Raw genomic sequence first — 15,540 nt, forward strand, 5'->3', positions numbered from 1 at the left:
AATCGATTGGTCGAAAGAACAGACAACTCTTGGTCGACAATGATTTTTTTTGTAGAGGATACGGTAAGGTAAGAGTAACCCTTGACCCACTCCAATTCACACAGATCCACAGATGACGCAATCTCTATTGCACTCCACACTGCCCTCACCCACCTGGACAAAAGGAACACCTATTTGAGAATACTGTTCATTGACTACAGCTCAGCGTTCAACACCATAGTGCCGTACCAAGCACCTCTCTCCGCAACTGGATCCTGGACTTCCTGACGGGACGCCCCCAGTCAGTGAGGGTAGGCAACAACACCTCTGCAACGCTGACCCTCAACATAGGGGCCCCCCAGGGGTTTGCGCTTAGTCCCCTCCTGTTCTCCCTGTTCACCCACGACTGCGTGACTTTGCATGACTCCAACAGCCCAGCCAACATCTCCATGTGGGACCCATATGGGTTATTAATGAAAGGGCTTTTCCACAGTCCCCATGAGGGAAACCCAACAGGTACATCGTTTTGCCCTCAGTATCCATGTTGGCCCCAGATGTGGTTTCTGTTTTGGGCTTTATGTGGGTTAATGTTGGGCTTCATATGTTGTCCTGGCGGTTAACCCAAATGGGTTACATCTGGGTAAAGGATGGCTGTGTAGTGAGACCTATATGGACAAACATTAGGCTGTGAATGGGATTCTCAGTGGGATTCTCAATTGGGCTAGCCACCTGGGACCAACCTGGGTTTGTTCTCAGTCTCACTGCAGGCCCCAGATGCTGCTGCCGAAGCAATTTCTCTTAAGAGATGACAAATTCAGTTGTCTTTATGAAATAAATACATGTTTATTTATAGCACATGCTCAGATCAAATGTAATGCAGGAACTCTGATTTAAAGAGAGAGTTCAATCAAATTACGGATATCCACGTTGTTTTCCTCACCCTGTATACGATCCCAAACATGTGCATGTCAGCAGTGCTCCCCAATCCTGGTCCCAAAGGGGTGTACATGTTGGGTTTTTGCCCTAGCACTCACATACCTTATTTAGTTAGAAGGCTTGATGATGTGTTGAATCAAGTGTGTGTGTGTTGGATCAGAAACCCTTTGGGTTCTCAGGTCCAGGACTGAGGAACAGAAGTGTGATGATGATGATGATGATGACGTAATTGATGATGATCATTTTGGTCATTTGCATATAATTTGCATTTGAAACCCGAAATATTGCTGGTTCGAATCCCCAAGCTAACTAGGTGAAAAATCTGTCGCCTTGAAGAAGGAAGGCACGTAACCCTAATTGCTTCTGTAAGTCGCTCTGGATAACAGCCTCTGCTAGATGTACTGAAAGTGCTCTATCTTGGTGACAGTGGATACAATACTAGAATATGTTTTTTTTGTAAACATCCCTTTCATAACACCTACCACTCCATGACCTCCAAATCCTGGACACTATTCAGAAATCAGTCCAGTAGTGCTGTGTTACCCCTATCACGTCCTGACGCTTCTTCATCCATGTCGGAGTCCGTCTGCAGATCAGAAGTCTCCTCTGCCTGTCTACGTTTGATCTGGGCCTGTTCATAGGTAGCTGTGAAAAGAAAAACATCATTCAGTTTTTGATTCTCAGGTACTTATATGTGGTCACTCTATCGAGTGAGTAGAAACTAGGGCCTGTAGGACCTGCCTCGTTGATAGTGTTGTTAAGAAGGTAGAAACTAGAGCCTGTAGGACCTGCCTTGTTGATAGTGTTGTTAAGAAGGTAGAAACTAGGGCCTGTAGGACCTGCCTTGTTGATAGTGTTGTTAAGGAGGTAGAAACTAGGGCCTGTAGGACCTGCCTTGTTGATAGTGTTGTTAAGAAGGTAGAAACTAGGGCCTGTAGGACCTGCCTTGTTAATAGTGTTGTTAAGAAGGTAGAAACTAGGGCCTGTAGGACCTGCCTTGTTCATAGTGCTGTTAAGGAGGTAGAAACTAGGGCCTGTAGGACCTGCCTTGTTGATAGTGTTGTTAAGAAGGTAGAGCAACGCTTTATTATAGACAGACTTTTCCACCTCTTAGCTATTGTTGTTATTCAGATTCAGATCAAACTTCATTTGGTCATGTGCTTAAAAATACAGTACAGAAAACATGAAAGCACAAACTACACAAAATTATTTGTTCAACGTGCAATAGCTACACATTCAATGTGAAAGTGCAATAGGCTGTATACTGGAGGGACCAACAGACTATCTATTATACAGCCTAATTGTTGTTGGAATAACTGTCCCCATATCAATCTGTTTTCATTTTCTTTGGAAGGAGTCTCTTTCCCCTTGTCTGGCTGCTGCTGTGACTGAATTTTGAGTGAGTACTGTCCTGAGTACTGTCCTGTAAAATGCTTTCAAGTTTTAGGAGGATGAGTTTTGTGTACAGGTTGGTGGCTGATTCTTGATCTATACCAATTATCCTTCCCCCCGTCTTAATCAATCGCTGAAGCTTGACTTGGTCATGTTTACGAACACGCATATAAGACCAAAGGACAGCACTCTGCAGGACAGACTTATAGAATATTTGTCAGATATAACCGTCGGCATTAAAATGGTTCAGTTTGCGTAAAAACATGATCTTTTGCAATTTCTTTATCTTTGCAAATGCACAGTCATTTCAGTTTGTCTATTTCGATTCCCAGGTACTTATATCTATCGAGTGATTCCCCATTGATCTTTGTAGGGGGTGGTGGTGTTTTGTTCCATCTCTTTTGTTTTCTTAACATTTATTTCAAGAGATTAATCTGCACACCACTGGACGAATGTTGCCGTTTCTCTGTCAAAACCTTGAGGAGAGGCTTGGTGTGGGTGAAGGAAACCCACAACAGCTATGTCACCTGCAAATTTAAAAAATGTGTGGGCTGCGGCAGAGGCTTGACAATCGTTTTGTGTACAGTATTGGTGAAAGTACGCAACCTTGAGGGGCTCCCATATTCACCATTCTAAATGTAGAGATGGCGGAGTTAAACTTCACTTGTTGAGTACGGTTCACAAGGAAACTATTTATCCACTTGATCAGTAGAGAGTTGACACCCAAATTCACCAGCTTATCCACCAGTTGGATGGTGTTAAATTAATACAATTTTCACCCGGCTATTTGCCTTTTCTAAATGTTCAAAAGCATTTATGTTTTGACCATGGCAGTTTACAATCCCGGGTTACTCCAAGCAGTTCAGTCTCCTCAACTTGCTCAAATTCTACATTATTCATTACAATATTTAGTTGAGGTTTAGGGTTTAGTGAATGATTTGTCCCAAATACAATTATTTTAGTTTTGGAAATATTTAGGACTAACGTATTCCTTGCCACCTATTCTGAAACTAACTGCAGCTCTTTGTTAACCTCTCTAGGGTCGGCGGGACGAAATCGTCCCACCTACTCAACAGCCAGTTGAATCCCGTGGCGCGTTATTCAAATACCTTAGAAATGCTATTACTTCAATTTCTCAAACATATGACTATTTTACACCATTTTAAAGACAAGACTCTCGTTAATCTAACCACACTGTCCGATTTCAAAAAGGCTTTACAACGAAAGCAAAACATTAGATTATGTCAGCAAAGTACCCAGCCAGAAATAATCAGACACCCATTTTTCAAGCTAGCATGTAATGTCACATAAACCCAAACCACAGCTAAATGCAGCACTAACCTTTGATGATCTTCATCAGATGACAACCCTAGGACATTATGTTATACAATACATGCATGTTTTGTTCAATCAAGTTCATATTTATATCAAAAACCAGCTTTTTTTACATTAGCATGTGACGTTCAGAACTAGCATACCCCCCGCAAACTTCCGGTGAATTTACTAAATTACTCACGATAAACGTTCACAAAAAACATAACAATTATTTTAAGAATTATAGATACAGAACTCCTCTATGCACTCGCTATGTCCGATTTTAAAATAGCTTTTCGGTGAAAGCACATTTTGCAATATTCTCAGTAGATAGCCCGGCATCCCAGGGCTAGCTATTTAGACTCCCACCAAGTTTAGCACTCACCAAAATCAGATTTACTATAAGAAAAATGTTATTACCTTTGCTGTCTTCGTCAGAATGCACTCCCAGGACTTCTACTTCAATAACAAATGTTGGTTTGGTTCAAAATAATCCATAGTTATGTTCAAATATCCTCTGTTTTGTTCATGCGTTCAAGATACTATCCGAATGGTAAAGAAGGGTGACGCGCACGACGCATTTCGTGACAAAAAAATTCTAAATATTCCATTACCGTACTTCGAAGCATGTCAACCGCTGTTTAAAATCAATTTTTATGCCATTTTTCTCGTAAAAAAGCGATAATATTCCGACCGGGAATCTGTGTTTAGGTTCAAAGACGAAAGAAAATAAAAACATGGGGTCGACTCGTGCACGCGCCTCAGCCCATTGTCCTATGATAGAGCACTTGCCAAAAGCGCTAATGTGTTTCAGCCTGGGGCTGGAATTACATCATTCAGCTTTTTCCCGCCTTCTGAGAGCCTATGGGAGCCGTAGGAAGTGTCACTTTACAGCAAAGGTCCTCAGTCTTCAATAAACAGAGTCAAGAAGCTCAAGGAATGGTCAGAGAGGGCACTTCCTGTACAGAATCTTCTCAGGTTTTTGCCTGCCATATGAGTTCTGTTATACTCACAGACACCATTCAAACAGTTTTAGAAACTTTAGGGTGTTTTCTATGCAAATCAAACAATTATATGCATATTCTAGTTACTGGGCAGGAGTAGTAACCAGATTAAATCGGGTACGTTTTTTATCCGGCCGTGCAAATACTGCCCCCTATCCCCAACAGGTTAAGTGTTGCAGACATTTCAGTCACTGCAGTAGCTGATGCGTATTGTGTTGAGTCATCCACATACTGTCACGTCCTGACCAGCAGAGGGAGTAGTTGTTTAGTATTTGGTCAGGACGTGGCAGAAGTTGTGTGTTGTATGTAGTTTCTAGTTGTTCTGTTTCTGTGTTAGTCTGTGTGACTCCCGATCAGGAACAGCTGGATATCGTTGTTCCTGATTGGGAGTCATATATTAGGTGTGTGTTTTTCTCTTGGGGTTGTGGGTTGTTTTATTTTGCACTGCTGTAAGTATCTATAGAACTGTCGGTTTGTCCTTCGTTATTTTCTTGTTTTTCCGTGTTCTCATTATTTAATAAATGATGATGTTGAGCACGCAACCCGCTGCGCCTTGGTCTTCTCTACAGTACGACAACCATGACACATACAGTTGAAGTGGGAAGTTTACGTACACCTTAGCCAAATACATTTAAACTCAGTTTTTCACAATTCCTGACATTTAATCCTAGTAAAACGTCCCTGTCTTAGGTCAGTTAGGATCACCACTTTATTTTAAGAATGTGAAATGTCAGAATAATAGTAGAGAGAATGATTTATTTCAGCTTTTATTTCTTTCATCACATTCCCAGTGGGTCAGAAGTTTACAAACACTCAATTAGTATTTGGTAGCATTGCCTTTACATTGTTTAACTTGGGTCAAACGTTTCGGATAGCCTTCCACAAGCTTCCCACAATAAGTTGGGTGAATTTTGGCCCATTCCTCCTGACAGAGCTGGTGTAACTGAGTCAGGTTTGTTGGCCTCCTTGCTCGCACATACTTTTTCAGTTCTGCCCACACATTTTCTATAGGATTGAGGCCAGGGCTTTGTGATGGCCACTCCAATACCTTGACTTTGTTGTCCTTAAGCCATTTTGACACAACTTTGGAAGTATGCTTGAGGTCATTGTCCATTTGGAAGACCCATTTGCGTCCAAGCTTTAACTTCCTGACTGATGTCTTGAGATGTTGCTTCAATATATCCACATCATTTTCCTGCCTCATGATGCCATCTATTTTGAGAAGTGCACCAGTCCCTCCTGCAGCAAAGCACCCCTACAACATGATGCTGCAACCCCCGTTCTTCACGGTTAGGATGGTGTTCTTCGGCTTGCAAGCTTCCCCCTTTTTCCTGCAAACATAACGATGGTCATTATGGTCAAACTGTTCTATTTTTGTTTCATCAGACCAGAGGATATTTCTCCAAAAAGTACAATATTTGTCCCCATGTGCAGTTGCAAACCGAAGGCTTTTTTATGACGGTTTTGGAGCAGGGGCTTCTTCCTTGCTGAGCGGCCTTTCAGGTTATGTCGATATAGGACTTGTTTTCCTGTGGATATAGATACTCCAGCATGTGCACAAAGTCCTTTGCTGTTGTTCTGGGATTGATTTGCACTTTTAACACCAAAGTACATTCATCTCTAGGAGACAGAACGCGTCTCCTTCCTGAGCGGTATGATGGCTGCGTGGTCCCATGGTATTTATACAGGCATACTATTGTTTGTACAGATGAACGTCGTCCCTTCAGGCGTTTGGAAATTGCTCCCATGGATGAACCAGACTTGTGGAGGTCTATCATTTTTTTCTGAGGTCTTGGCGGATTTCTTTTGATTTTCCCATGATGTCAAGCAAAGAGGCACTGAGTATGAAGGTAGGGCTTGAAATACATCGACAGGTACACCTCCAATTGACTCAAATGATGTCAATTAGCCTATCAGAAGCTTCTAAAGCCATGACATAATTGTCTTGAATTTTCCAAGCTGTTTTAAAGGCACAGTCAACTTAGTGTATGTAAACTTCTGACCCACTGGAATTGTGATACAGTGAAATAATCTGTCTGTAAACAATTGTTGGAAAAATGATTGGTGTTCTGCACAAAGTAGATGTCCTAACGAACTTGCCGAAACTATAGTTTGTTAACAAGACATTTGTGGAGTGGTTGAAAAATGAGTTTTAATGACTCCAACCTAAGTGTATGTAAACTTCCGATTTCAACTGTACATAGACACACGTGCTTTAATCAAAGTCAGTGGCATGTCATTAGTAAAGATTGAAAAAGTAAGGGGCCTAAATATCTGCCCTGGGGAATTCCCAATTCTACCTGGATTATGTTGAAGAGGCTTCCATTAAAGAGGCTTCCATTACACCCTCTGTGTTCTGTTAGACAGGTAACTCTTTATCCACAATATAGAAGGTGGTGTAAAGCTACGACACATCAGTTTTTCCAGCAACTATGATCGATAATGTCACAAGCCAAACTGAAGTCTAACAAAACTAATCCCCACTAATCTTTTTTTCATCAATTTCTCTCAGCCAATCATCAGTCATTTGTATATGTGCTGTGCTTGTTGAATGTCCTTCCCTATAAGCTGAAAGTCTGTTGTCAATTTGTTTACTGTAAAACAGCTCTGTATCTGGTCAAACACTATTTTTTCCAGAAGTTTACTAAGGGTTGGTAACAGGCTGATTGGTCGGCTATTTGAGCCAATAAATAAAGGGGGCTTTACTATTCTGAGGTAGCAGAATGACTTTTGCTTCCCTCCAGACTTGGGGGCACACACTTTCTAGTAGGCTTAAACTGAAAATATGGCAGATAGGAGTGGCAATATTGTCCACTATTATCCTCAGTAATTTTCTATCCAAGCTGTCAGACCCCGGTGGCTTGTCATTGTTGATAGACAACAATAATATTTTCACCTCTTCCACACTCACTTTACGGAATTCAAAATTACAACGCTTGTCTTTCCTAATTTGTTTATATATACTTGGATGTGTAGTGTCAGCATTTGAGCGTTGGTAAATTCGTCAGTTGTTCTGCATTCCGGCACACTCAGACGAGTGTGGTCTGAAATCAGAGTAAATAGCCAGAGCGAATTTACCAGCTTCGTCTATCAACAGTTGTCGCAGTGACATCAAGAACATTCCATTGAAATGGTTACTTGCATAGTGGAGTATTTTGTTAAGACACGTAGCTAAACAATGAACCATAATCCAAATGTATGACGTCCTGCATGAATCTACAACCATGTTCCTAACCATGTAGCTAGCTAACATTAGGCTATAACTAGCAAAGCAAATGACTCTGAGATACAAATAACATTACTACACAGATCATACACATAATATTAGCTAGCTAACAGTACACTTGAACTTGAAATGAAAAATGACTTTCCGACTAAATTAGAAATGAGTAATATCCAGAAATGTAGCTAGCTAACATTAGGCTATAACTAGCAAAGCAAATGACTCTGAGATACAAATAACATTACTACACAGATCATACACATAATATTAGCTAGCGAGCCAGTCAGCTAACATTAGCTAGCTAACAGTACACTTTAACTTGAAATGAAAAATGACTTTCTGACTAAATTAGAAATGAGTAATATCCAGAAATGTAGCTAGCTAACATTAGGCTATAACTAGCAAAGCAAATGACTCTGAGATACAAATAACATTACTACACAGATCATACACATAATATTAGCTAGCTAACAGTACACTTGAACTTGAAATGAAAAATGACTTTCCGACTAAATTAGAAATGAGTAATATCCAGAAATGTAGCTAGCTAGACTATCTTACCCGAATACATGGATGGACGCTTCTCCCTCTCTGTCACGGATGCCATGGTTGCCCTTTAGTTTGAAGATGTAATCCAGACTGGTGTTTTCGCCATCTCCTTAGCTATCGTACTCTAATTCCATTGACTTCAAAACTTGGTCCTCCAGAAAGTGGAGAGCAACACTTATGCAGTTCTACTACGCGATATATATATATATATAAAAAGCTGCATTAGAAAGGATTACCTACCCATACTGACCAGTTCCAATAGACAGAAGCGTACTAAATGGCAGACCAATCAGAACTCATCACTTATCATGTCCAGCCCACTCATTATCTCTTATTCATCTCCCCCCCCTCCCCCCCTCACCCCAGGCCCCACCCCCAGCCCCGCGCACCCCACACCACCCCTACCAGACAAACACCAGACAGTCATCTCCTCAGGCCACCACAACCCTACCAGACAAACACCAGACAGTCACCTGTACCCTGTCTGGTAGGGTTGTGGTGGACTGAGGAGATGACTGTCTGGTAACTGTCTGGTAACTGTCTGGTGACTGTCTGGTAGGGTTGGGGTCAGGATTGTTTTAAAATCAGATCCTGCTACCCTCTGCAGGTGTGTGTGTGTGTCTAAACATTGTGTCCGGTCTGGTTTCCTAGGTGATAACCCCAGAGGAAATCGTTGACCCCAATGTAGATGAACATTCCGTGATGACATACCTGTCCCAGTTCCCCAAGTCCAAACTGAAACCTGGCGCACCCCTTTGTCCCGGACTCGACCCCAAGAATGCCTGCGCATATGGACCAGGTACACCGTTCATCATCAAATATATGTTTTATTTGTCACATACACCAGACAGGTGTTTTTTTTACAAGGTCAGTCATAGTAGTACGACGCCCTTGGAGCAATTTAGGGTTAAATGCCTTGCTCAAGGGCACAACGGAGTATTTTTCACCTTGTCTGATCAGGTTTTCGAACCTGCGACTTCTTGGTTCCTGGCCCAACGCTCTAACCGCTAGGCTACCTGCCGCCCCACCACCCACCCACTACTACCACCACCATATAAAAATATAAGTGTGCAATAACCCATCACAATGTCGCTTTGATTCTCTCAATCTCTCTCTCTCTCCCTCTCTCTCTTTCTCCAGGTATCGAGCCAGTAGGTAACGTTGTGATGAAGAAGGCGGTGTTTACAGTGGAGACAATCAGTGCTGGGATGGGAGAGGTCCTAGTGCATGTAGAGGACCCTGCCGGACACAGAGAGGAGGTATACACTCGCGCACACACACACACCGCATAAACATATTGTCTTTCTGTTCTCTCTGTGTGTCATCTCTGTCTCTCTGTATCATCTCTGTCTCTATCGCTGTGTGATATCTCTCTCTCTCTGTATCTCTGTGTGTCATCTCTGTCTCTCTGTATCATCTCTGTCTCTATCGCTGTGTGATATCTCTCTCTCTCTCTGTATCTCTGTGTGTCATCTCTGTCTCTCTGTATCATCTCTGTCTCTATCGCTGTGTGATCTCTCTCTCTCTGTATCTCTGTGTGACATCGCTGTCTCAATTCAATTCAAGGGCTTTATTGTCATGGAAAACATATGTTAACATTGCCAAAGCAAGTGAAGTACATAATAAACAAAAATGAAATAAACAATAAAAAGTAAACATTACACTTACAGAAGTTCCAAAAAGAATAAAGAAATTTCAAATGTCATATTTTGTCTATATAGAGTGTTGTAATGAGGTACAAGTAGTTATTGTACAAAAGGGAAAATAAATAAATATAAATATAGGTTGTATTTACAATGGTGTTTGTTTGTTCTTCACTGGTTGACCTTTTCTTGTGGCAACAGGTCACAATTCTTGCTGCTGTGATGGAACACTGTGGTATTTCACCCAGTAGATATGGGAGTCCATCACAATTGGGTTTGTTTTCACATTTTTTGTGGATCTGTGTAATATGAGGGAAATATGTGTCTCTAATATGGTCATACATTTGGCAGGAGGTTAGGAAGTGCAGCTCAGTTTCTACCTCATTGAAAATCAAAAGAATTCAGCCAAGACCTCAGAAAAAATATTGTAGACCTCCACAAGTCTGGTTCATCCTTGGGAGCAATTTCCAAAAGCCTGAAGGTTCCACGTTCACCTGTACAAACAATAGTACGCAAGTATAAACACCATGGGACCACGCAGCCGTCATACCGCTCAGGAAGGAGACGCGTTCTGTCTCCTAGAGATGAACGTACTTTGGTGCCAAAAGTGCAAATCAATCCCAGAACAACAGCAAATGACCTTGTGAAGATGCTGGAGGAAACAGGTACAAAAGTATCGATAACCACAGTAAAACGAGTCCTATATCGACATAACCTGAAAGGCCACTCAGCAAGGGAGAAGCCACTGCTCCAAAACCGCCATAAAAAAGCCAGACTACGGTTTGCAACTGCACATGGGGACAAAGATTGCACTTTTTGGAGAAATGTCCTCTGGTCTGATGAAACACAAATACAACAGTTTGGCCATAATGACCATCGTTATGTTTGGAGGAAAAAGGGACAATGACCCCAAGCATATTTTCAAAGTTGTGGTAAAATGACTTAAGGACAACAAAGTCAAGGTATTGGAGTGGCCATCACAAAGCCCTGACCTCAAATCCTGTAGAAAATGTGTGGGCAGAACTGAAAAAGTGTGTGTGAGCAAGGAGGCCTACAAACCTGACTCAGTTACACCAGCTCTGTCAGGAGGAATGGGCCAAAATTCACCCAACTTATTGTGGGAAGCTTGTGGAAGGTTACCCAAAACGTTTGACCCAAGTTAAACAATTTAAAGGCATTGCTACCAAATACTAATTGAGTGTATGTAAACTTCTGACCCACTGGGAATGTGATGAAAGAAATAAAAGCTGAAATAAATAATTCTCTCTACTATTATTCAGACATTTCACATTCTTAAAATAAATTGGTGATCCTAACTGATCTAAGAAAGATCATTTTTACTCGGATTAAATGTCAGGAATTGTGAAAACCGAGTTGAAATGTATTTGGCTGAGGTGTATTTAAACTTCCGACTTCAACTGTATACTACAGGTAACATATCATTACATACTAAGGTGTACTATATGTTGAAGAAAGTGGGGCTTAAGCTGCATCCTTGTCATTCCCCACGGCCCTGTGGAAAGAAATGTGTGTTTTTTGTTTGTGTATATGGATTTTATAATGTCATATGTTTTTTCCCCAACACCATTTCCATCAAGGTGAATATTTTTCACCTTGTCTATTTTTCACCTTGTATTTTTCACCTTTCACCCTTATGCCAAATTGAGTCAATCTTTACCTTTTTTTAGGTTTGTTTGTTTGTCAATTACGGTGTGCAGGGTGAATATGTGGTCTGTCATTCGGTAATTTGGTAAAAAGACAATTTGACATTTGCTCAGTACATTGTTTTTCAATTAGGAAATGTAAGAGTCTGCTGTGAATGATAATGCGGCAGCGTAGCCTAGTGGTTAGAGCGTTGGACTAATAACTGAAAGGTTGCAAGTTCAAATCCCTGAGCTGACAAGGTACAAATGTGTTCTGCCCCTGAACAAGGCAGTTAACCTCTCTAGGGTATGTGGGACGAAATCGTCCCACCTAGTCAACAGCCAGTGGAATCGAGTGGCGCGATATTCAAATACCTTAGAAATGCTATTACTTCAATTTCTCAAACATATGACTATTTTACACCATTTTAACCTGTTGGGTATAGGGGGCAGTATTTGCACGGCCGGATAAAAAACGTACCCGATTTAATCTGGTTACTACTCCTGCCCAGTAACTAGAATATGCATATAATTGTTTGATTTGGATAGAAAACACCCTAAAGTTTCTAAAACTGTTTGAATGGTGTCTGTGAGTATAACAAGCATTTCATAAGTGTCAAAGGCTTTTATTGACAATTACATGAAGTTGATGCAAAGAGTCAATATTTGCAGTGTTGACCCTTCTTTTTCAAGACCTCTGCAATCCGCCCTGGCATGCTGTCAATTAACTTCTGGGCCACATCCTGACTGATGGCAGCCCATTCTTGCTTGGAGTTTGTCAGAATTTGTGGGTTTTTGTTTGTCTACCCGCCTCTTGAGGATTGACCACAAGTTCTCAATGGGATTAAGGTATGGGGAGTTTCCTGGCCATGGACCCAAAATATCGATGTTTTGTTCCCCGAGCCACTTAGTTAACACTTTTGCCTTATGGCAAGGTGCTCCATCATGCTGGAAAAGGCATTGTTCGTCACCAAACTGTCCCTGGATGGTTGGGAGAAGTTGCTCTCAGAGGATGTGTTGGTACCATTCTTTATTCATGGCTGTGTTCTTAGGCAAAATTGTGAGTGAGCCCACTCCCTTGGCTGAGAAGCAACCCCACACATGAATGGTCTCAGGATGCTTTACTGTTGGCATGACACAGGACTGATGGTAGCGCTCACCTTGTCTTCTCTGGACAAGCTTTTTTCTGGATGCCCCAAACAATCGGAAAGGGTATTCATCAGAGAAAATAACTTTACCCCAGTCCTCAGCAGTCCAATCCCTGTACCTTTTGCAGAATATCAGTCTTTCCCTGATGTTTTTCCTGGAGAGAAGTGGCTTCTTTGCTGCCCTTCTTGACACCAGGCCATCCTCCAAAAGTCTTTGGCTCACTGTGCGTGCAGATGCACTCACACCTGCCTGCTGCCATTCCTGAGCAAGCTCTGTACTGGTGGTGCCCCGATCCCGCAGCTGAATCAACTTTAGGAGATGGTCCTGGCCCTTGCTGGACTTTCTTGGGCGCTCTGAAGCCTTCTTCACAACAATTGAACCGCTCTCCTTGAAGTTCTTGATGATCCGATAAATGTTTGATTTAGGTGCAATCTTACTGGCAGCAATATCCTTGCCTGTGAAGCCCTTTTTGTGCAAAGCAATGACGACGGCACGTGTTTCCTTGCAGGTAATCATGGTTGACAGAGGAAGAACAATGATTCCAAGCACCAACCTCCTTTTGAAGCTTCCAGTCTGTTATTCAAACTCAATCAGCATGACAGAGTGATCTCCAGCCTTGTCCTCGTCAACACACACCTGTGTTAACGAGAGAATCACTGACATGATGTCGGCTGGTGCTTTTGTGGCAGTGCTGAAATGCAGTGGAAATGTTTTGGGGGGATTCAGTTAATTTGCATGGCAAAGAGGGACTTTGCAATAAATTGAAATTCATCTGATCACTCTTCATAACATTCTGGAGTATATTAAAATTGCCATCATACAAACTGAGGCAGCAGACTTTGTGAAAATGTATATTTGTGTCATTCTCAAAACATTTCGCCACGACTGTATGTGCGAAGTTTCAGATGGATAACCTGAAAAATTTGTGAACAACAAGACTTTTAGTGTAAAGTCCCCAGGTACATTTGGGCAAATCATGAAGAAGACATTCGCATTCATATTCCATTTTTCTACAAGAATATCGTCAAATCTGTATACTTTGACTTTGATTTAGCTTTCCAAGTATTAGTAGTCATATTATAAGTTCAACACTTGCAAAACCCATTTGCAATATCCTTATAATTTTTGTCCAAAATGAAAAGGCATGCTGTTGTACAAGATTAGAAGCTACATTTTACGACACATATATGGTTTCCAGATACTCCCGTAAAGCCTTAGCTCATTGGCTAGCTAGCTAGCTTTGTTTGGCCCTTATTCGTGCTTATTTGACAAAGATAGTTGTTCAAGTGATGGGCCGCCCGCGTCATCGGCGTGCCATTAAGGCGTTGCTCTCTGACAAATATGGTGTCCTATAGGATATACTACATCCATAATGAAATAGTGAAGTCTTGTTACCTTCTAGGATCTCTGAGGAATACATACGAATGTGATTTGACTCGTTCAAACAACGCTTAGGGTGAGATTTTCACAGATTCTTTTGTTTGCAAATTGAACGAGTGGAAATACAAAATCAATCGTGTGTGCTATATGGACCTTTTTAGGATATGAAAAAGGATTTTGTCTAACAACATGACACTTCATGTTATCTCTGGGACCCTTTGGATGATAAATCAGAGCAAGATTTCAGAATGTAAGTACACATTTCACCTTCACAGGTGAATATATCAAACCTATTGCGTTGAAAAAAGTGTTTTGTTAGGAGCTCTCCTTAAACAATAACATAGCATTTTTTCCACAGTAATAGCTAATGTAAATTGGACAGTGCAGTTATATTAACAAGAATTTAAGCTTTCAGCCGATGTAAGAAACTTCTATGTACCGACATTTGTTGTTACTCTAAAATCTGCGGCCTTGACACAACGTGCTGCACGATTTACACCTGTCCTGTTGACAGAACGCCGATCCTTATCCATGGGGTACTGTATTGTAATGAGTTCTCCACAGGGATAAGCCATGGGGGATTTAAAGGCCGCTGCATTTGGGTGGGACGGGGTGGCTGTGAAACTCTCCTGCCGTCTCTCACTTCACACTTCAGTGCTAATTGCAGCCAGTTCTGTTCTGTCCTAGCAGCTTGGTAGCTTAGTAGCCTTATTTAAAATAAACTTAAGGATCCGCCCCTTTTTCCAATTTTCGCCTGAAATGACATACCTAAATCTAACTGCCTGTAGCTCAGGCCCTGAAGCAAGGATATGTATATTCTTGGTACCATTTGAAAGGAAACACTTTGAAGTTTGTGGAAATGTGAAAGGAATGTAGGAGAATGTAACACAATAGATCTGGTAAAAGATAATACAAATAAAAAAAACAACAGTTCTTTTTTTTTTTTTTGTACCATCTTTGAAATTCAAGAGAAAGGCCATAATGTATTATCCCAGCCCAGGTGCAATATACATTTTGGCCACTAGATGGCAGATGTGTATGTGCAACGTTTTAGGCTGATTCAATGAACCATTGCATTTCTGTTCAAAATGTTGTATCAAGACTACCCAAATGTGCCTAATTTGGTTATTAATAACTTTTTATGTTCAAAATTGTGCACTCTCCTCAAACAATAGCATGATATTCTTTCACTCTAATATTTACTGGAAATCAGACAGTGCAGTTAGATTAACAAGAATTTAAGCTTTCTGCCAATATCAGATATGTCTATATCCTGGGAAATGTTCTTGTTACTTACAACCTCATGCAAAAATTACACAAAATTACCT

General features: G+C 41.2%; 1 protein-coding gene across 1 annotated transcript in view; it reads left to right on the forward strand.

Moving 5' to 3' along the window:
- flna (filamin A, alpha (actin binding protein 280)) overlaps window positions 1–15,540 on the forward strand; it is a 211,549-nt gene that overhangs the window by 19,699 nt on the left and 176,310 nt on the right. The window contains 2 exon segments of the mRNA XM_082962309.1: window positions 9,049–9,196; window positions 9,538–9,656. Coding sequence (XP_082818435.1) covers window positions 9,049–9,196; window positions 9,538–9,656 — 267 coding nt within the window.

The sequence above is a fragment of the Salmo salar genome, chromosome 15 (assembly GCF_965601325.2).
Source record: "Salmo salar chromosome 15, fSalSal1, whole genome shotgun sequence".
In the NCBI taxonomy this organism is placed as follows: domain Eukaryota; kingdom Metazoa; phylum Chordata; class Actinopteri; order Salmoniformes; family Salmonidae; genus Salmo; species Salmo salar.